This window comes from Neolamprologus multifasciatus, chromosome 3, assembly GCF_963576455.1.
Source record: "Neolamprologus multifasciatus chromosome 3, fNeoMul1.2, whole genome shotgun sequence".
Taxonomy (NCBI): Eukaryota; Metazoa; Chordata; class Actinopteri; order Cichliformes; family Cichlidae; genus Neolamprologus; species Neolamprologus multifasciatus.
In genome coordinates this window covers 35905443-35927070 of record NC_140441.1, presented here as the reverse complement: position 1 = coordinate 35927070, position 21628 = coordinate 35905443, and the positions used below count along the sequence as shown (strand labels likewise).

Sequence of the window (21628 nt, the reverse complement as noted above, 5' to 3'; positions counted from 1 at the left end):
TGTGTGTGCGTGTGTGTGTGTGTGTGTGTGTCTGAGCATTTTAGTTCATGTTATTTGTTCAGTTAAATGTTTGCATGCTCTCTTTCTTTTGTTCATCTGTTCTGTGACAGAGGGAAGGTCAGATGAATTTGTGTAAATATTTGTCACTGCATTATTTTGCAGACAGGTTTGTGGGAACTTTTGTGTGTCTTTGTGTATCCGTGTTTTACCGTAGACTTGCACTGCCGTTTAGGCCTCCCAGCTTGGCTGCATGTCTTTTCCAATGTAAATCAGTGACTCTCATTCAGAAGTCATAGTGGGAACTGTTATGATGATGAGTTATTACAGAAGTCATTTAGTGTTTTATTACCTCCCTTCAAGTATAAACTGCAGTCTTTTAATATTCTCAAAGACGCCCCATGCGTAGGCACAGCGGCAGGCCAACAGCTGTCAGCAAATCCACTTTCAGATCCCAGACTTTAAAACGAGAAGAACGAGTTGAGGTGCCTTTAATGTTGGCTCCAGCACCACTGCACTCAACAAGTGTTTAGTAGTCTAACGAGTAAACGCAAACACATTTATGCTGCTCTTCTTCCTGATTCTACACATGTTGAACATTTTCTTCATGGCAACTTGCACTATTGCGTTTTAAGCAGCCTTTATTAAATAAATAAATAGATGCATCTATCTAAGGGCTTAGCACAAACTCAGTTCTATGATTGGAGAAAAGATCCTCAAATCCTTAAATGTTCTAAAAAACCCCAAATTATGAATGAGGTCTGGTGTTGTTTAATCAAAGTCTTTTAGATCACAGAAAGGGACAGCAGGGATACCTCAGCATATCATAACAATGAAACTCCCGGGCAATGAAGGAGGCCGAGAGATTTCTGCGTCTCCTTTGTTTGACTGTGACACTGAGCAGCCTTTAAAGTTTCACTGCTCTCATGCAGCTGCCACGCCAGAATTAAACAGCAGCTCTGAGAGTGGAAGAACAAACACAAACTCACGAGCTTAAAGACGTACTACAACATATACAATATACTTTATCTGTAGTTCTTTGTGGATCTCTTTCACCTCCCCTCTGATGATTTCTTTGACTGGAGTAGGCGGGGCTCATCGGTCCATTTAGACCAGAAGAAGAAATAATGCATCACATGAAAGGCAGGCCCGTCTTTTGTGAGCACACTCAGAGCCTGGTGCAGGAAGCCTGGGTTAGTGAGAAGCTCTGTTGTGGTGCTCAGCTGTGCCCGGCCGTGTCGAGCTTCATAGTACACACAAGATTGCAAACACAGTACTCTGTTTGCCTCACGGGCACTAACATGACCACACTAGACTCTTTAAATACAGACGCAAGTACTCTTAAATTGTCAAAATTGTGAATGAAGTCTGGTGCTGTTTCAGGAGACGTTTGACACTCCGAGTTGAGACAAAGTCCAGCTGGAAGACTTTTGCTGCTTAAATGATGAGTTTAAGTTTCCAGTGTGTGACCAGTGAGGTTAATTGTTAGCCACATCCAGACCGCCCCGTTCCACCAGCTCTCTGCTTATTATTCACTCAGACGTCGTCTCTGTACTCTGATGTGACCAAAGCAGTGAGTTACTCGTCGGGAAATCATTAGATGAAGAAAAAGAGGAGGAGGAGAGATTTTTCATGGCAGATCAGAGTCTCTGTCAGTTACTCATTCACACTTTGTCTGAGCCGAGCTCTCTCTCTCTCTGCTTCGGTATTGAGGTCAAGCCGACTCTACTGGAATCTGGAGCAAATGCTAGAGCTGGATGTATGGAAAGATCATAAGTGGGTCAGCTGAGAATGGCAAACTAAGAAGGAGCGTGCAGCCACTAGAAAGGTTTTCTGAATGAGTGCGCTTCACTCACGCAGTGGATCTCCCAGCTTTCGATAGCACCTGGGGCCATTGGTGCGGATTTAAAGTAAGGCTTTTTATAGCCATTATTAAATAACCATTACACAGGCTGACTCAGGTTCATGTTCCCCAGAGGATGAGCCCCATACTGACCTTTCTCCACTGCCACGATGGGGTTCACACTTGTGATTTTTAGTCATATAAATTTGTATATAAAACATTTAGACACTAAATGTAAATCGGGGGATGCTTTCATCACTCAGATCACCTCCTGCACAACTTTTTAATCTTCTTGTTTATTTATTTAGTTTTTGTTCCTGGATTTATTTTTGGCTCGTTTTGTGTTCTTTTAAATTTACATTTTTCAGTTTCTGTTTCGTTTTGTGAGTGATTTGTTTCTCTGTTTGCATTTTATATTTATGACTCTTTTATTGTTGTTATTAATATTTTGTTTTACTTTTGGGGGGATTTATTTGATTACTTTGTTGCTTTTTTTGTTTAATTTAAGTTATATTGTCACCTTGTTGCTATTTTATGTCTCTTTTGTTTATTTGTTTTTTAAAATATATCTGTGGATAATTTGTGTCTCTTCGTGGCTGTTTTGTCTTTTTTGTTTCTTAGCAGCCTTTTTCCATGTCTTTGTCGCCGTACATTTAGTTTTTCTTTTTGTAGCTGTTTGAGGATTGTTGTTGCCGTTTTTCTGCATGTTTTTGTATCACAGTTACCTATTGTTACCTGCCATGGTGACCTATGTTTGTGTTTATTTGTGACATTTTACTTTTTGGGGGTGATTTTGTGTCTCTTTGTGGTTGTTTTGATAGCTGTGGGTCCTTTTTCTTTGTGTGCATTTTTTTGTTTTTGTTTACATTTTTTTTAAAATCGGCTTGTGGCTGTTTTTTTTTTTTTATCCATTTGTCTGAATCTTCTTCTTTTTGTGCATTGCTGTTTTTGTGTCTGTCTTTGAGGTATTATACTATTTGTTGGGCTATGCTAACGCTTTGTGGTCTTTAAGTCACTTTGTTTCTGTGATTTTTTTTTTTATTTTTTTGTGAATATTTTCTGCTACCTTTTGGGTAGTTTGTGTTCATTTATTGCTTTTTGTGTCTATTTGTTAATGTTTTCTGTATCATTGTTAAACATTTTGGGTTTTTTGGTCATTTTGCATCTGTTTATAGCTTTTTTTTGTGGACTGTTGTAGTTCTTTGCATGTTGCTATATTTCCTGTTGGTAGTTTCCTGTTCTTGTTACTGCAGTTGGTCTTTATGGCTTTTTAATGCCACGTTAAAGTCATGTTTTTGTTTCGTTGTCATCCATTTACATTTTGCGGGGTTTTTTTTCCGTGCTTTCTTTATCTCTGGAGCTGTTCTGCTCTTATTTTTGTTGATTTGTGTGAGTGTGGCCATTCTTGTTTGTACTTTTGTGGCTCCTCCTCTACCGCACAACCCCATTGTCCAATTAGAAACCTTCATGAGAACCAGGTCAACAGTTTGGCATTTTTGCATTTTGAGTTACGTGATTGGACATCATCATCACTAACATTTTAAATCAACTGCCTGAAACTGTTTAAAGAGAGAAAGTTATCAAAATGTTTTGTTTGTGGTCCTTTGAGGATGAAGAGATGCGAGAGAGAAAAAACAGATCTCAGGGTGTTCAGGAGAAAAGGATAATGTATGTGTAGTTTTAACACACGTGCACATCGTGACCTAAATGTGTTCTCTGCCAAGTATACAAACTGTCATTGTTTGTGTTACTATGACAATTAGCAATACTATGACGAGTTGCCACAGCCGTGCATGTCGACCCAAACCCTCATGCTTCTGCAACTGAAAAACACTAACGACTCCAAATAAGTAAAGCAAAGCCAGCACATCACGTTTTTACTGGAAAGTTTGCTGCTCACAGAAACGTTAGTTTCTTAATAATTTTTGTTCATTTGTGGGTTTCATTTATTTATTTGATTTTATTACATTTATAAAATGTTATTAGATTTAATTTATTAAAATTAATAAATACATTTTCATTTGTTAAATGGATTTTAATAAAATAATAATCAAAATATAAATGTTTTTAAAATACAAGATATGCTCTAAGAAAACAAATAAAACAAACAAATAACTAACTTAATATCCCGAGAGATTAAAGAATATATTTTTCTCACTTTTGACTAATTGTAAACATTTGCACACAATCAACATAAATGACTGAAGAAATTGGGCTGAAAAACAATGTGAGATTAACTTACGTAACACACTCATCTCTAATTCAACAGCAGGAAGTGTGTATCTCTGTCGACATGTATCCAGAACTTCACACTGGGGAATCTTGTATGTATTGAATAATTCATTCGTGGGTTTCCTGCCGCTGGCTGTCAAAAATGCCAAAGGAGTTGTTATTAGAAAAACTGCAATTAACAATGTTCTTCATCATGGTGAGTAAGAGTTACATTAACCATGAAGTTTTCTACTCAGTCCTGAGAGGAATAAACATCTAAACCAGAATTCACCGTAGTTTATTCAATAACTGTTATTTCACTCAAAACCACAAATGTCAATAGAGGATTAAAAAAGAAAAAGTGGGCTCGATCCTTAGTGTCTAAATGAATGCTAAACCTAGGCTTTGCATCAATCCTTCTACAGTAATAGAACAACAAAGGTCCAGTGCCGTGATGATAATCAGGTGAACAAAACAGTTAGTGGGATTCCTGCTTTGGAGAGAGGTCCACTCAGTAATTGTGATATTTTACTCAAAATCAAAAAGTTCAATCTTATTTTATTGCTAGGAAAGTTAGACAATCATCTAAACCATAGGATTCATCTTCCTTAGAGGAACTCGATTTTACAGCAATCAGTTTCCAGTAACATATCCTGAGATACTTTGGTGGTTTTGATTGCAAGAAATCCCACGATGATGGTGGGATTTATTGAGGACCAAAGTTTAATAGTTAAGCAGCACATGACAACATTATGGTGGTGCTACAGAAAAACAAAGAGAATTAATAAAATCAGTAGGATTGATATGCTGGAGAATGTGAATGTCTCAACCATATTCAGTGCAATCCATTTAACAGTTGTAGAGATATTCCACTCAAAACCACAAATGTTAATCCAGGGGGGTGATACTGCTGGAGGAAGGATTCACCCTCTGGGGAACATGAACGTCTAAGCCAGATTGTACAGCAATCCATCTACAGCATTAGTTCAACTGAAACAACAATAATCCTGTTCATGGTGGTCCTAGGAATAAAAGGCAGTGGGAGGGAAAAAAAGTCAAGAAGATTCATCCTCTGAGGAGCGTGTATATCTAAAGCGCATTCAATTAAATTTTATTTATATAGCATCAAACCTTAGTTATGTCACTCAAACCCCAAAAGCCAGCAGGATTCATCCTCTGGGGGACTTCAATGTCTGACCTAGACTCTACGAAAATCCATTTATTAGATAGGTCACAATACATTCAATATTCATTTTCTAAGCGTACCTTTGTACAGCAGATGCTTTGACATCCAGGTGAGGTTGGTGATGTTTGAAGAGGGAATGAAATGTGTGTTAACCCTCTCAAGGCAGCCGTTGCCGATTTGCAACAGTTAAAAACTAACAACCTGATTATCCCACATACATATTTTATGAGTTTTTTTTACTCAGAATTACCACTGCAGGACTTGGTTGTGCATTAGCAACAAAAAGTTTAATTTGAGCCTGAGAGGGTTAAGAAGAGAAGAAGGTCGGAGAACTGCTGGAGGTGTTTAATTGTTTGAAAAACAAACACAACAGGTTTCAATGGAGGAAGAAGGCTTGCACAAAAACGGTAGACACACATACATGACTCAAAAGCAAATGTTTAACTTTATAAATGTTTAATTGCTTTTTGTGTAATTATACTCACACACCCACAGTATGAATAATACAGATGAATGTCAGCACGAGACCAACATGCTTACGTGCCAAAGTCATTTTTCTCTCTGCAGCAGCTTTTTACATTTTGCATTCCAGTGAACACGATTTCTCCTATGATTCCTATTAGTCCTATCACAGTGACACTGTTTGTTGATTATTGTCATACCAAATATAAAAATGCTCTCAGCTTACTTGAGGTTTTCTGTCTTACCCAATACAAAGAAAAAAGTAATTTTCTTATAGTCGACATGCATCCCAAAATTCCAGATATTTCCTTCAACAGTTGGTAGAGAGTTAAAAAACCTTATATTGGACTTGGAGTTGATTGTGTAATGTGGGTAATGTTTATCTGTGTGTATCTTTTTGCTTAGCTCTTTGGCTATGTAAAGAGAAAGATTATAGAAATTATAGAGATTATAGAAATTCAGCTACAGGCAGACCTTGAAAATATAAAATAACAGGCATAGCTCTATCACATTGGCACTACATGGAGGTCAAACACTGGTTTATTTGAAAAGTTATCATGAACAGGAAAGAGAACATCAGCTGAGATTATTGTAAAAAGGAAGAAGTGCAAAAAAATTGTCAAAGATCAAACAACGGTAGCTTCAGAAACACAGACCCAGAGAACGGCTTGTGTCTCCTTCAATGGTAGCGAGTGGTTGTTAGAGCTTGCTGGTTGTCACTTGTTTCATTCAGTCGTAAAGCACCAAAAACATACCTGTCATTGCTTTAGTCAAAAGCCAATACAAGTTGCTAACTTGTCTGCAAATGCTTGCCAACCTCTACTTTGAAAACCACTCTGTTTCTGTTTTATTTATTTTTTTGCTGTTTGGTGAATAGTTGGTGAGTAATTCCAGACAAGTCATCGTCTTCCAATGCATAAAAAATGCCACTGCAGCAATCCTCTGAGAGTTGAGTCGAAAGCACCTTTCAGCAACCATTAGCCAAACAGCTGGGGAATACATATTTTTGCCAGAGGGTTATTGGCTGGTCTCTTTACTTTGTTCTTTTGCAATAACTTGATGAGTTATTGAAGTTTTTCCCATAGAATAAATATAATCATTTGATATCCCCACCTGGCTTTGGACTCTCAATTTTGAAGTCTCACCAGTTGTTAGCACGTCGGCTGCTACCATGAGATTTAGTTGGAGCCAGAAGTGGACATGTCTATTGGTACTGTAAGGTTGAAAATGTAATGTTGGAGTCTGTGCGGCTTGACTCCCTCTTGGAACCAGCCTCAAATGGCCGTTGGTGGATGGGCAATGAACTGCATTTCTCTAACAAACGTGGAACTGGAACTGCTGCATCTGTAAAATATGTTTTCTACTGTAAACTCAAAATTTGTTTCTGGTTCTCCCTATGGGTCAAAAAGATTTTGTATATTTAGATAATTTAATAACAAGCTTAGCTAATTCTCTCACTTAAAGCTAACATTAATTTTCTCCTTTCTTTTGCTTACCAGCATCTTTAGATCTCGTAACCTGACCTTGGTGTCATCCGATGTTGCAAATGCGATGACCCATCTTCATCCTCGTAACTATACCCTTCACAATGGTCAGTTAATCGGCCCACTGATCTTACAGTCTGCCTCCAAACCCACCATCTCCCCTGTCCTCGACTGCCCCATCAGCAGCAGGGATGCATGTGATGGGCAGCGTCTCGCAGGCCAATGGGAGCCAAGATTTCTCTGTCCAACAAGAGGATGTAGCTGTTACCGTGACAATGTCTCTCCCTTCTCCTCCTCGTCCTCCATCGAGGTATGCTGACATAGAAGATAACCAGATGAAATCACCTGACATTCCTCCACCACCTCCCCCACCTCCTCCTCCCTTACTGCCTCTGCCACCAGAGCTTGGACACCCCGCTGGTGGGCTGAAGAAGAAAAGGAGGGTGAGGAGTTTCTTCTGGAAAACGATTCCAGAGGAGCAGGTAGAGTTCCTGCTTTACATTTGTCTTAGCACATTGTTTTAACATATATATTTTTAATATATATTACATTGTTTTGCTTAATGGCAAACTTAAATGATGACTCAAGCATGACTAAGCACCTCTCTGAAAACGCTTGAGTCCAAAGAGAAATCGAGCACTTTCATAAAAGGGCTATTACATTACTAAAATCTGTCTCTCAGGTAAAGGGACGGCTCAACCTATGGACTCAAGGCCAAGTGAAGCAGAAATACGAGATTGACGCTCAGACTGTCGAAGAGCTGTTCGGCCAGCATGACGGTCAATCAAAAACCCTGGCAACGCCCGCCAGGGGAGGGAAAACCAGCAGCTCATTTAGAGAGACCAAACAGGAGGTGTGTTTTTGATGCAGGGCTGCGTGTGCTGCTGTTTGTTGAAGGCATGGGAGATGGAGTGAAATGTGTGTGACAGTTTCCACCAGGGCTTTGACCTCAGATTGACTCTCTCTCTCTCACACACTCAGGTTTCCATCCTAGATGCTAAGCGAGGGATGAACATTGCAATTTTTCTCAAACAGTTCAAGAGGTAAATAATCTCACTTGATCTTGAGCATGATCACACACACACACACACACACACACACACACACACACATGTATTTGGTTGCTCATTGCTGCCTCTGTTTGAATTCCATGATAAGAAGTATCAGAGCATCGGACTGATAATTTCTGACTGAAAGTTATGTCAAGTGGATTAAATTATGATAGGCAAGCTTTCACTTTAAAGGTCACGGATTTGATTCCCAGAGAAAAGAAGAAAAGGAAAGTCATGAACAGGAATGCTAAATCCAGACAGTGTTGTCATGTCGGTGTTTGTTGAGAATAATGTGGGTATGACACAGCATGACTATGACAAAATGACTGTCAGACGGAGATGGGAATTTTATTAGCTGATGGAGTGTCACAAAGCGATGCTGTATTGTAGTGTGTTTCCTCACCATCATCCTGAAGTGTTGAATAAACAAATGTGGTGATGTGGGCAGGTTATACTTGCTTGAATACACACTACAGACATGTGACCATATGTCAGATTAGAGGAAAAGACTGACGTATACGGCGATAATACAACAAGGGACGCAAGAGATGAAGCGAGCAAAATGACAACAATCAAATTCAAGTTGACCAAAAAAAGTAAAATAATAACTTAATGGAATGTGAAGGTTCTCAGTCATCTGGGTCATCGTAGTCTAAGGAGCTTAAAAAAGTGTCTGGAATTGAGCTTAGTTGAAGACCTTTTTTTTTTTTTTTTACCTCTCATCCGAGAAGCTTCTATCGTCTGTCCGTCTGCATCTAAAGGACAAAGGTCACTCTTTCGAGGATATCAATGTTCACATTTTGGACAGAGAGGACTGTTTGAAAAAGGAGTGAAAGAATTCATTTATGTCCACTGTGAGCGACCATCTTTGAACAGAGGTGGTGGTTTATGAGACCAGCTGTCTGCCATCTATAATCCAGTTTTGAGTTCCCTCCCCAGACGCCTTAACGCCCACTCACATCCTGGACCATCTGACCTCAGGAAATCAGATGATAGGGTGGGGCCAGGTTTCACAATGAGCTCACCTGAAACCCTGGCTGATTGTGACCTACACCAGTTTTCATACCTTGGCTCATGTGATTAGGTAGAGGATCATCAGGGGGTCCATTGTCCCTCTTAGGTGGGAAACTCCCATAGGGCTTAAAATCTGGGACCCTTCACCGCTCTTAGAACTGAAGAAGCTTCTCGGATGAGCGGTGAAACGTCTTCAAGGAAACTTAAAGAAGTCCAGACGCTTTTCTTTGCAAACTCCTTAAAATAACTTAATGGATATAAACTGATCTTAAATTGACAAATGACAAATTGTCTAAACAAAGATTTAAATTCATAATGAAGAGATACAGAAGTGACAGAAAATAACTACGTCATTGATAATTGACTATTATTAACAAAAAGATTTAAACTGACAACAAAGAGTTACGAAATGGCGATAATTGGACAGAAATGGCTGAGAGATGCAAAATAGCAATAAGAAGAATTAAACCACTTGAGGAGATGGCTGCAAGAAGAAAAATGAGAATGGTGTAACCTTGTGACAAAGGGGCATAAAATGGCTGTGTGATACAATATGGTCACAAGGAGGCCAAATGGCTGAAAGTGAACTTAACTTGCATGAAGAGGTGCAAAGTGGCAATAAAGGGGTGTAAAATGGTTAAAAAGATGCAAAATAGGTACAAGGCAACTTATGTTAGCCATGAAAAGATACAAAATGAAGACTGAGAAACTAAAATTGATCACGAAGAGAAAAAACAGTGACGAAGGGAAACGAAATGAGAATACGAGGAAATGCGAAATTGTTACAAGCATACATAATTTGATGACAAAAAGATGAAAATCTCTACAAGAGCAATTAAATAGAAATAAAGAGATGCAAAATGGTAACGAACAGGCATAAAGTGGCTACAAAGGGACATAAAATGAACAAAAAAAGCATACAAAATGGGACAAAACAGCAAGAAAGTGATATCCTACATTCAAATCAAAGCACAGCGCTGCTCCAGTGAGACACAAAACAGCTCGGCTACACCGCAGTTGTGGTTTGTGTGTCCTTGAGCCTGATGTCTTAATCCTCTGTAGGAGGGTTGGTGGTCTTGTGCATCTCTTTCCCCAGAGGCCTGCTGTCTTGTAACCCATTCATGGTAAGGTCACCGCAATGCTGCTTGACAGAATTACTGTATTTATATTGTTCATAGATATGTATTCATGAAGCTTTAATGTAGTTCAAAGAATGAAAAAACTTCCTTTATCTAAACCTTCCTTCACCTTTTTTACATTTATACCTCGCTGAGGATTTTACATCTTCACCACAGCTTAATATAGAGACAGGAAGTCACGTAAAAAGTGTCCAGTGTAAAAAGCTTAGAGAATGTATTGAATGAATGTGCTGAATCATTCAGGTCACCATGTTGAGACTTAGTGCTTACCAAACACACTGAGGGACATACAGGCATGTGGGAGACGGAGAGCAGGAATGTACAGCAACTATACCTGAAATCAATTAGAGAAGAATCTGGGTTGTATTGCATCATTTTATGTTCACGATGTACAATATCCACAAAAACTCTGTCATTCAGTTTCAAATTAAGCTGAAGGTTTTGCAGCTGCTTTAACACCGAGCTAAAAGTACCCAAAAAGTTAGTTCTGTTCATCCGGACGTAACGTTTCCAGGTGGAGAAAAGTTTCATCACTCATCAGGATTTCCTTCCCTGGATGATTAAGCATGCATCGAGACTTGGGTGTAAGTACTTTTAACTTTTCCAACAACAAAGTAACAATTTCGAGAAGTGGGAAGTAAAAGGCACAGCCATCTGCTCCAGGAAATATACTTTAGGATGACTGTGCAAAATGTTCGAGCTGCCCTGCAGCGAATTGTAAGCGATTTATTACAACGTGAGAAAACATACATGGAAAACCAGTATATAAGACAAATCAGAGTTTGTACAGTTCAGGTGAGCTTGAAAATCTATATTTAGCAGGATCACCTTTGTTCTTCAGCACAGCCTGAACTTTCTTAAACAGCATGCTTGTACTTTCTTTAAACAGTCTTCAGGAATAGTTCTCCAGGCTTCTTGAAGGACATTCAAAACTCTTCTCTGGATGTGGTTTTTTTTTTTGCTTTGTTTGTTCTGTTCTCACACTGCTTCAGTAATGTTGAAATTTGGGCTCAGGGGAGGCCAGTCCATGACTGATACCATTTTATTGTGCAGGTCCAGGTATTGTCAAGGTGTTCTTTTACTGTAATTGACAATGTGTTTGGGATTATTCTGATGTTGAAAAATGAAGTCTTTACCAATCAAATGCTTTCCAGACTGTATTGTGCAGTGTGTCAAAATCTGACTTTTCTTTGTTCATAGTTCTTCCATTTTAACAAGATCTCCAACACCATTTACTGAAATGCAGCCTTAAAACATGAAAGACTCCAGACAACTGTAAAGACTCACTGTTAACCACCTGTATCTATTTCTCACGCTCTCCTTCCATGCTCTGCACATCTCTGATAAATCACTGCCATAAATTTAAAGCCAACTCTTTTCAGACAGGTAAGAGAGCAGCGGAGACAATCATTAGCGTCACAGCGGATTCCATTGAACGATCGCTTAATGTGTGACAAACAGCTCTCCAACCAACAACCCCCCCCCCCCCCCCCCCCCCCCCCCCCACACACACACACACAGAAGGCCAACAACTTCTAAACCCACAAATCCACTCTCAGATATCCTCGGATGAGATTTTGACAGATGTAAACAGCACTGACAGACAGTATTAAGAAAACACAAATTTTCTTTGTCATAAAATTAAGGAAACAAAATTTCAAATGTGGGATTTTTGCTTTTCTCATTTTAGGGCTTGTTGCTTAGAAAATCCCATTTTAAAAGTATGCAGTCCAGAGCATGTTACTAAAATTGTTGTTAATACATCTGCAAACTCTGTGACATCATGTTGCATTTATAACAGAGTGTAAAAATATGTACAAGGAAGTTCTACTTGGTGGAATGATCTGACAGAACATGCCTGTCCAGTTTATTCAGGTCACTCAGTCGAGAAACGGTTTTCATGAACTCTGACATCAGAATTTCAGTCTTTTTGTACTTGGCCTAACTGTGACAGTGTGTTCTGTACTCATTGAAGCAAATTGAAGGTTTCAGCGAAAAATACAAAAACTGGATATCAAATAGGAAAATCTTAAGTTTATGGAATTCCTCATGACCTTAAAAGCAGCTTTGCAAGAAAGTTTCTATCTCCTAGCAACAGTACAATAAGTTACAAAATTTGCATTACAGTATTTATTTATGGAGTTTCTCTTCATCCACTGTGTAGGTTAAAATAAACTGGATGTGTATCGGCACTGAAGTTAATTACTTAAAGAAGTTATTTTGTCCATTTTATTTTACTTTAAGTAACAGGGAAGGTGTTTCCAGTCAACAGAAAAATAACTATAAATGTTTCTCAGGCTAATTCCTGAATGAATATATAACATTGTTTCAATGTTGAAAATGAAATTATCTTTAAAAGCAAAAGGTTGGAGTTCACAAAGTGATAAAACTGTGTCTTAAATTATTTATTTTTTTGTTTTAATTTTAACCTGACAAAGTGAACTGAGTGTACCTTGTACGTGTGCAGATGGTAATTAAATCTCTGTGGGGGGGAAAAAACAGATCAGCTTAGTGTAATGTTATTTTGATGCCATTTTAATTCTTAATTTCAGCACAATGAGTGTTGTGTTTGTTCGTTTTTTAATATCGCTGCTCACACTATATTTAAACATCTTCTTCCTCCAGGTCCAATGAGACTATAGTAGATGAAATCTGCCATGGCAACAGTGAGGCTTTTGGGGTGGAGCGTCTGAGAGAAATGCTGAAACTGCTGCCAGAGTCTGAAGAGGTGACACACACACACACACACACACACACACACACACACACACACACACACACACACACACACACACACTGATGTGTTTTTTTTATCTGATCCATCTTTTTGCACTCATGAAGGTGAAGAAACTGAAGGCACACCGCGGCGAAGTCTCTCAACTCTCATTGGCCGATTCCTTCATGTACCGGCTGATTCAGGTGCCCAGGTGAGCGCTGAACTTTTACTTAGTTATTCAGTTTTATGCTGCGTTCAACTTTCACTGCAAGTTTCAGAAATTAGAATTAAACCTTTATGATCTTTTTTTTTAACATTTCCGATATTCATGCAAGATCCGTGTCAATGTGGTGAAACAGTTTTACACTGAAAATACTTCCACTGTCTGTACAGTTTCACCGTTGCATTCACTGAAATACTGCACCAAAAAAGTACATTTTTGTAGTACTTTACTTTGCACAAATTTGCTTATTGAACAGGTTTGTGCCTACCTTTAAATCTTTTTAGACCGGTCTTCTGTTCGCCTCATATCAGATCCAACCTTCGGCCACATTTGTTCTCTCTATTGCATGACGAACTGGGCAGAAACACCAAATATTAAACCCCGATTCTTTTGTCCCCATGATAGAACAGAGAAAACCGACTCATAGTGTGTTAAAACATTTATATTTCTTTTTATTCAATCATCTTCCGGAAGAGAGAGACCCCTGCACAGCTCAAACGCCAGTTGCAAGAGCTCTAACATTTTTAGCTCCACATATGTCTTATATGGTGTTATTTCTGTACTTCAGACGTCACACACAGTTTCAAACATTGCTTATATGGAAAGTTCCTCTTTTCTGTGTCTTTATCTATTAATATGCCTGTGCACTAAAACTTCCTCTTTTTCAGTGTGGCTGAGCACTTAGTTTGTCAAAAGTGGCCTTGCTCTACAAGCCTTCATTATTAAAGTACATAAAACAATCTAATGAGCAGATACACATTACAAAATAATTCTTTTTCTTAACAACTTACAACATTAAACATAAATACTTTTACTGGCTGTACAGTGGTTACTTTGAATTTTTACATTGAAAACATGATGCACTGGTGTGAAACAGTGTTGGGCAAAAGTGGTCTGTGTACCAGCTCTAACTCTAAGTGGGGAAAAAATGTTTTTGTATCACTAAACAGGACCTTGTGACAGTTAACAGAGCTGACTCACATTGACTCAGGAATCATAACCGTTAATGCATCAATTTGTGCTCAACAAAACAAACAAATGTTAGTAAGTAGCTGCTGCTGGAGTGCTGGTAATGTGACATCTGCCTTCAGATCATTTCAAAAACATCAAGCTGAATCAATTACATGCCTGCAGCTCCGCCACACACCAAGAACAACATCTCCTTAATGAGATACGCTAAAAATAGTCCCACAGTTCAAACTAATTGCTGCTGGTATACAGTTACTACGAGAGTATGTAAAGTAGTAGCATTAGCTGTATTTAGTGATGTGTACCAGCTTGGACGCAAAATAAAAATCAATTCATTTTCACCTCTCTGTCTCTCGGTCTGCAGTTACACAGTCCGCATTGAATCCATGCTCTTAAAGGAGGATTTTCCGGCAGCGTGCGAGGCCATGAAACGGGACATTAAGATCCTTCGTGCCGCCATCAAAGGTAACACGCTCGCAGCATCATCGGCACACGGATGAGCTGCTCTCTGCATGCAGCCGCTGTTGGGAGCTCACACAGGCCACAGCTCTGGTTTCTCTTCTCTTACTTATTGTCTCAGTGTCAACGCAGAGCAGAGAACGACTAGAACCAACACTGAGTGTGTTACAATGTTTTATTCCTTACCACAATCAAATGTGCTGCAGGAGGCAGGTAGAGTTTGTGTGGCCAGACTGCTTCTATCTCTGTTGTATGAGCTGAAATGACTGAGAGAATGGCATGAACACCAACGATGGTGGTGGAGCTGTAAAAGTTTTTAGCTCAAACTCATCAACTTTTTAAAATTAATTTTACATTAAAAGAAAAAAGTAACGTTTGACTCCTGACACTGGGATCAGGGCACTGAGGTAAAGTGGAGTTTGGTCAAATATACAATAAATAATACGTGTTAAAAGTTGCATAAAGCATGTTTATAGTTACACTCTTGAGATGCAGCTCATTACTGCTGATGAACCCTATCTCTGTGTCTCAGCAATGAACAAACAACAAAGAAATCACATCGACTCACATCCATCAAAAACATTAAAAACCAACAGAAAAGTTATTTTGCTTGACTCCAAACATAAGGTTCGGTTTGGGGTCGTCATCAGTGATGACATCGATCTCAGAGGATTCATTTAGCTTCAGAATCACCGCGCAGAGGTATAACCAAGAAGCTTCTAGAAACACTTTCACAGATTTAGCTTTTTAATGCTTCAGTTGTGTTACAATGTCTCAGAATCAGTACTTTCACCTTTAAGGGAAGGAGTGAGCCGTTTGATTCAGAAGTTGTAAAAAAATAAATAAAGAAAAGAGATCTGTGTATGACACTCTGGAATATTTTTTACCTAAAATAATAATAAAAAAAGATGAAAAGAATAAAACGCAATAAATCTGGACTGAATATCACTTTGTCTGTCGTTGGTGCAGAAATACCTGCAGTAAAGCCTTCTCCTCCTCGTTTACACCCTCCACCCAATACAGACTAACACCTTCAGTATTTTTAGCAGTGTGTGTGCGAACTTGATAACTGCCTGAACTGTTAACTAACCTTCCACATGCTAACACTGCATGTGATAATACAGCAAACCCAGTGGGATTTTAGCATCATAAGCTTATGTTATCTGTATCTTTACTGCACAGGTTTTGTGTTTTACATTCACCTCCTTTCCCCTGTGTTTTTTTTCTCTCTACTCTCTTTTTACACAGTTATTTCCAGCAGGTGATGCTTTTGCATTGGTTTATCCTTTATGTACTGACACAAATGAAGACATCATTTCTTTTACTTTGTCTCCGTCCTCCAGAATTAATGTGTTGCGAGGAGCTCCATGCTGTTCTCCACCTGGTGCTGCAGGCCGGAAACCTCCTTAACGCTGTGAGTAGGAAAAAAAAAACATTGTACAGCATCAATGAATAATTAGATGAGGGAGAAAAAAGTGGATAGATGGTGGAAGAAGAAAAAGAAATACAAGAAGGAAGAAGAGGCAACAAAAGGCTTTTTAATTTTCGCCCTTTATTTCCGTGAAAGTAATTTAATATTAGAATTCTGGTTTATTTCCTGTTTCTGTACATAACCTAAAACTTTGCATGGAAACTTTTTTGAGTGAGTCAAGATGAAAAGGTGAGCTGCAAATTAAAAAAGAAATGCTAAGATGACATTAAAACAAAGCCGTGTTTTCATAGAACTTCTCTTCCTTATTATAATCAGACGTAATATACTCTTTTTAAAAACACTCACATATATTAGTATGAGTGTCAAGTGGTCACTGGAGGCTGGCTCCAAAATTGAGTCAGTCCCAAAAAAACTGTTTAAAAATGTTTAAATGTTCAACTTTAGATCAGAATTAAACATGTTTACTGTATGCTACAAATAGATTTAGATTCATATATACAGTTTTAACCATCAGATTAAAACTTAGACTTCAAGTTATCATCTAAAAATAGGCTCGTGTTTTAAAAACTGACATAATGGCGGCCAAAACCATGCGTGGCAGCATGGTGGCTAAATCCATTATTTAATTACAGTCAGGGTATCACTATGAACAATTTATCACTTACAAATTGATTGGAAATAATATAGTGTCTTCTAAAGGTTTTAAATTTCGAAATGATTTGTTTTTATTTGATAACTGTTGGTTGTCTTATGCACAGTGTGGAGCCTACATGAATTCATTGGTGAAAACATGTAGAAACTCGTGCAAAATGTAACAGTGACTGAAAATGATGAAAGAAAATCATAAAAAAAACATTTATGAATCTGAATAAAAGTTCAAATTGTGGATCTAAACAAAATTTTGCATAAAACAGGTTGGTGCACTAAATTGAGCCGCCTCAAAAGAGGACACATTAATTAATAAAATCAGAGTATGCTGTATGTATATGTAGGTATAATTAAAGGTGAAAGAAAATTAGATCACAAATAACTGCAAATTTATTCATGAGCATAAAAAGCTGCATTTATCAATGTAAAAAAAACACAAAACAAAGCAAGCTGTTTCTTGAACTGATTGATTTCAACAACAACAACAAATATATGTAAATGTAATGAAAATTTTCTTTGTTCAAACAAAGTCAGTTATAAATTATACAATAAATGATAAGATATCAAAATAGTATCTTAATTAACGAAAAACCAAGACAGACTTTTAATTCATTTGAAAGCCTGATGCTTAACATTGTCCACCCCAGCTGTAAAACTCAGAAACCAGCCTTACTTGTTATCATCTATCGTCCACCTGGGCCTTACACAGAGTTTCTGTCTGATTTCTCAGACTTTATATCTGATTTAGTTCTGAGCTCAGATCAAATAATTATTTTGGGTGATTTTAACATCCATGTAGATGCTAAAAATGACAGCCTCAATATGGCATTTAATCTGTTATTAGACTCCATTGGTTTCTCTCAAAATGTAAAAGAACCCACCCACCACTTTAATCACACTCTAGATCTTGTTTTAACATATGGCATAGAAACTGAACATTTAACAGTGTTTCCTGAAAACCCTCTCCTGTCTGATCATTTCCTGATTACATTTACAATAATTGATTACACAGCAGTGGAGAGTAGACGTTATCACAGTAGATGTCTTTCTGAAAGCGCTGTAACTACGTTTAAGAATATAATCCACCCACTGTTATCCTCGTCAATGCCCTGTACAAACACAGAGCAGAGCAGCTATCTGAACGCTACCCCAACAGAGGTCGATTATCTTGTTAATAATTTCACCTCCTCACTACGTACGACTCTGGATACTGTAGCTCCAGTGAAAACTAAGGTCTCTAATCAGAAGTACCTGACTCCGTGGTATAATTCTCAAACACGTAGCCTAAAGCAGATGACTCGTAATCTGGAGAGGAAATGGCGTGTCACAAATTTAGAGGATCATCATTTAGCCTGGAGAAATAGTTTGTTGCTTTAAAAGAAAGCCCTCCGCAAAGCCAGAACATCTTACTATTCATCACTACTGTACAATATAAAGCGCCCTGAGGTGACGTTTGTTGTGATTTGGCGCTATATAAATAAAATTGAATTGAATTGTATCTGTAAAGTGTGACTGACAGGAAATTGCACAACGATGAGTGCTCTGCAAAAATGTGGAGACCAAAGAAACTGGAAACTAAAACTGACATTTTAACCAACATTCTTTTGTAAGTAAATCAACATTTCACTGCATAATAATGAGAATATGCCCACATGCTTTGCCTTCTAATAATACTGCCTAAGGGAAGTATGTACATGTAAATGGACTAGTGTAAAGATGGATCCCATGTCAGAGGCAACAAAGAGGTCATTAGTGACAATGTGGTCTGAGCAACAATGATGGAGACCAAAGGAAAGTCAAAACTAAATCACATTTCAATCAATCAGGGATCAACATGAACCTATCTTCTCTGTTTATTTGACTTTAATCAACTCTGCAGTGGCTCCAACTACCCAAAACCGAAATCCAGCATAGAGCGGCTGAGTGAATGTGGTCTGGACTCTGTGGAGGAGAGTCATGGTTTCAGAGACGCTGTAGAAACCGAGGACCTGAGAGGACAAAATGCTCAATGTTGTGTAAAAATTCAAAATTGTTTCAGAAACAATTCAAGAAATCTCACTGTATCCAAATCCACATTCCTTGCCTGACCCTGCTCTGCTGATATTCTTGTATGCGACTGCTACATAAACTCCACCCCCTCTCGACTCCACCTCCCAGTAACAACGTCCAGTCAGACTCTCTCTACTCAGGACCTGACATATTGTACTGAATCTGTCTGGATGATCAGAATAAGACTGTTGTTGGTTCATAAATGTTGTTTTTCTGTTCCCCTCAGATAATAACAGATGTGTGTTTGCTGTGTTTGGATCCAGTGTGATTTCATGTGAATATTTTAAGAATCCAGCTCTGGTCTTTGGCTCTGCTGGTGACAGTAAAACATCCTCTTCAGTGACTGTCAGTGAGATGTTTGTCCATTCCTCTCTCAGAATGTCCTGTAGTTTATCTCTGGTCTCTGACACAGCTGCTGTCACATCCTCAAAGTACCTCAGAGGACGAATATTGATGCTGGATGAGTGTGTAGACTCACTGAGTGCTGACAGTGAGGGGTAGTTGTGTAGAAACTGGTTGTGATCCTCTGTGTGTGAGAGCTGCTCCAGCTCGCCGTCTTTCAATTCAATTCAATTCAATTTTATTTATATAGCGCCAAATCACAACAAAAGTCGCCTCAAGGCGCTTCATAGATACAGACAAAAGCCCAACAATCATATGACCCCCCTATGAGCAAGCACTTTGGCGACAGTGGGAAGGAAAAACTCCCTTTTAACAGGAAGAAACCTCCGGCAGAACCAGGCTCAGGGAGGGGCGGGGCCATCTGCTGCGACCGGTTGGGGTGAGAGAAGGAAGACAGGATAAAAGACATGCTGTGGAAGAGAGACAGAGATTAATAACAGATACGATTCAATACAGAGAGGTCTGTTAACACATAGTGAGTGAGAAAGGTGACTGGAAAGGAAAAACTCAATGCATCATGGGAATCCCCCGGCAGCCTACGTCTATTGCAGCATAACTAAGGGAGGATTCAGGGTCACCTGGTCCAGCCCTAACTATATGCTTTAGCAAAAAGGAAAGTTTTAAGCCTAATCTTAAAAGTAGAGATAGTGTCTGTCTCCCGAATCCAAACTGGAAGCTGGTTCCACAGAAGAGGGGCCTGAAAACTGAAGGCTCTCCCTCCCATTCTACTTTTAAATAATTTAGGAACAACAAGTAGGCCTGCAGAGCGAGAGCGAAGTGCTCTAATAGGGTGATATGGTACTACAAGGTCATTAAGATAAGATGGGGCCTGATTATTTAAGACCTTGTATGTGAGGAGCAGGATTTTGAATTCAATTCTGGATTTAACAGGAAGCCAATGAAGGGAAGCCAAAACAGGAGAAATATGCTCTCTCTTTCTAGTCCCTGTCAGGACTCTTGCTGCAGCATTTTGGATTAGCTGAAGGCTTTTCAGTGAGTTTTTTTGGACATCCTGATAATAATGAATTGCAGTAGTCTAGCCTGGAAGTAATAAATGCATGAACTAGTTTTTCAGCGTCACTCTGAGACAGGATATCCTGAGACAGGATATCCTGTCTCAGAGTTTCCTCTTCAGCTCAGCGATCTCCTGCTCCAGCTTCTCCTGAAGCTCTTTGACTCGACTCACTTCAGTTTCCTGCTGGGATCTGACCTGCTGCTTCACATCAGAGCTTCTTTTCTGGATGAGATGGATCAGCTCAGTGAACATCTTCTCACTGTCCTCCACTGCTTTATCAGCAGAGCCATTGATGGCCTCCACCTCCTGTTGAAGCAGCTTCACATCTTTCTTTCGCTCCTGGATTCTCTGCTGGATGTTTAGTCGTCTCACCTCGAGCTCCTTCTGCTTCTCAGTCCTTTCTGCTGCAGCTGGGACTGTTTCATGGCCTTTATGTTCATCCATTGTGCAGAGATAACAGATACTCTGCTGATCAGTATGACAGAAAATCTTCATCACCTCATCATGACGAGAGCAGATGTTCTCCTGGAGCTTCTTGGAGGGGGCCACCAGCTTGTGTTTCTTTAATGGAGCTGCATCATAGTGAGGTTGGAGGTGTTTCTCACAGTAAGAGGCTGGACAAGATAAACAGGACTTGATGGCTTTCAGCTTCCTCCCAGTGCAGACATCACAGGCCACATCTTCAGGTCCAGCATAGCAGTGATCAGCTGGAGCAGCTTGGAGTCCAGTCTTCTTCAGCTGCTTCACTAAAGCTGCTAACATGATGTTTTTCTCCAGGACAGGCCTCGGTGTTTCAGTTTCCTCCCAGTGCAGACATCACAGGCCACATCTTCAGGTCCTTGACTTGTTTCAAGAGACGTGGTTTCAAGCAGACGGCTTGTGGTCATTTTTCACACAGCGTAGCACATTTAAAAATGTTTGTCTGTGTTAAATTGTTCGGAGGTTGATCTGCAGTTTTAATCACAGCCAGTCACTCTGCTGTTGAAGTACTACTTTTATTTCTGACGGTTTAGATTGCTAGTTTGAGCAGAGGTTGTATTTTAGTGTCAGATACTAAGATTGTGTAAATAAGCTGTCATTTAAAATCTCAGGGTCTGAATGCATGAGCTCATTTGACTGTCATGACACAATGATTGCAGAAAAGGTGTATTTATGTTCATTTAATTGATAAATGTTTAACAGAATGAGCTGATAATTGGGCGATACATGTTAGGTGTACAGTCAAACTGGAGACTTGCTGTCTCTTCTCTCTCTTATCAGATAGACTATGGAGACCAACTGCTTTGTGGGAAATGTAGTTTTATTGCTTCAGATTCTGTTGTTCAAG

General features: G+C 39.0%; 2 protein-coding genes and 1 pseudogene across 3 annotated transcripts in view; 1 reads left to right on the top strand and 2 right to left on the bottom strand.

Moving 5' to 3' along the window:
• The window catches only part of LOC146522873 (uncharacterized), a 77990-nt gene that overhangs the window by 6224 nt on the left and 50138 nt on the right, over positions 1 to 21628 (top strand). For both annotated transcript variants that reach the window (XM_085154056.1, XM_085154055.1), the window contains exons 2-8: positions 7199 to 7665; positions 7866 to 8036; positions 8165 to 8226; positions 13014 to 13116; positions 13230 to 13315; positions 14661 to 14761; positions 16099 to 16169. In XM_085154056.1, the coding sequence (XP_085010182.1) occupies positions 7375 to 7665; positions 7866 to 8036; positions 8165 to 8226; positions 13014 to 13116; positions 13230 to 13315; positions 14661 to 14761; positions 16099 to 16169 (885 nt within the window). In that variant the 5' untranslated portion in view covers positions 7199 to 7374. The remainder of the gene's footprint in view (positions 1 to 7198; positions 7666 to 7865; positions 8037 to 8164; positions 8227 to 13013; positions 13117 to 13229; positions 13316 to 14660; positions 14762 to 16098; positions 16170 to 21628) is intronic.
• Positions 17112 to 19447, bottom strand: LOC146522879 (tripartite motif-containing protein 16-like; annotated as a pseudogene).
• On the bottom strand, positions 20404 to 21086 carry LOC146522878 (tripartite motif-containing protein 29-like). Its single transcript, XM_085147989.1, has one exon. It carries the CDS (start codon positions 21061 to 21063, stop codon positions 20404 to 20406), a length of 660 nt encoding a protein of 219 aa, XP_085004115.1. The 5' UTR covers positions 21064 to 21086.

Excerpts from the sequence above, each read along its gene's own strand:
- LOC146522878 (XM_085147989.1), bottom strand. The coding sequence starts at position 21,063 with ATGTTAGCAGCTTTAGTGAAGCAGCTGAAGAAGACTGGACTCCAAGCT.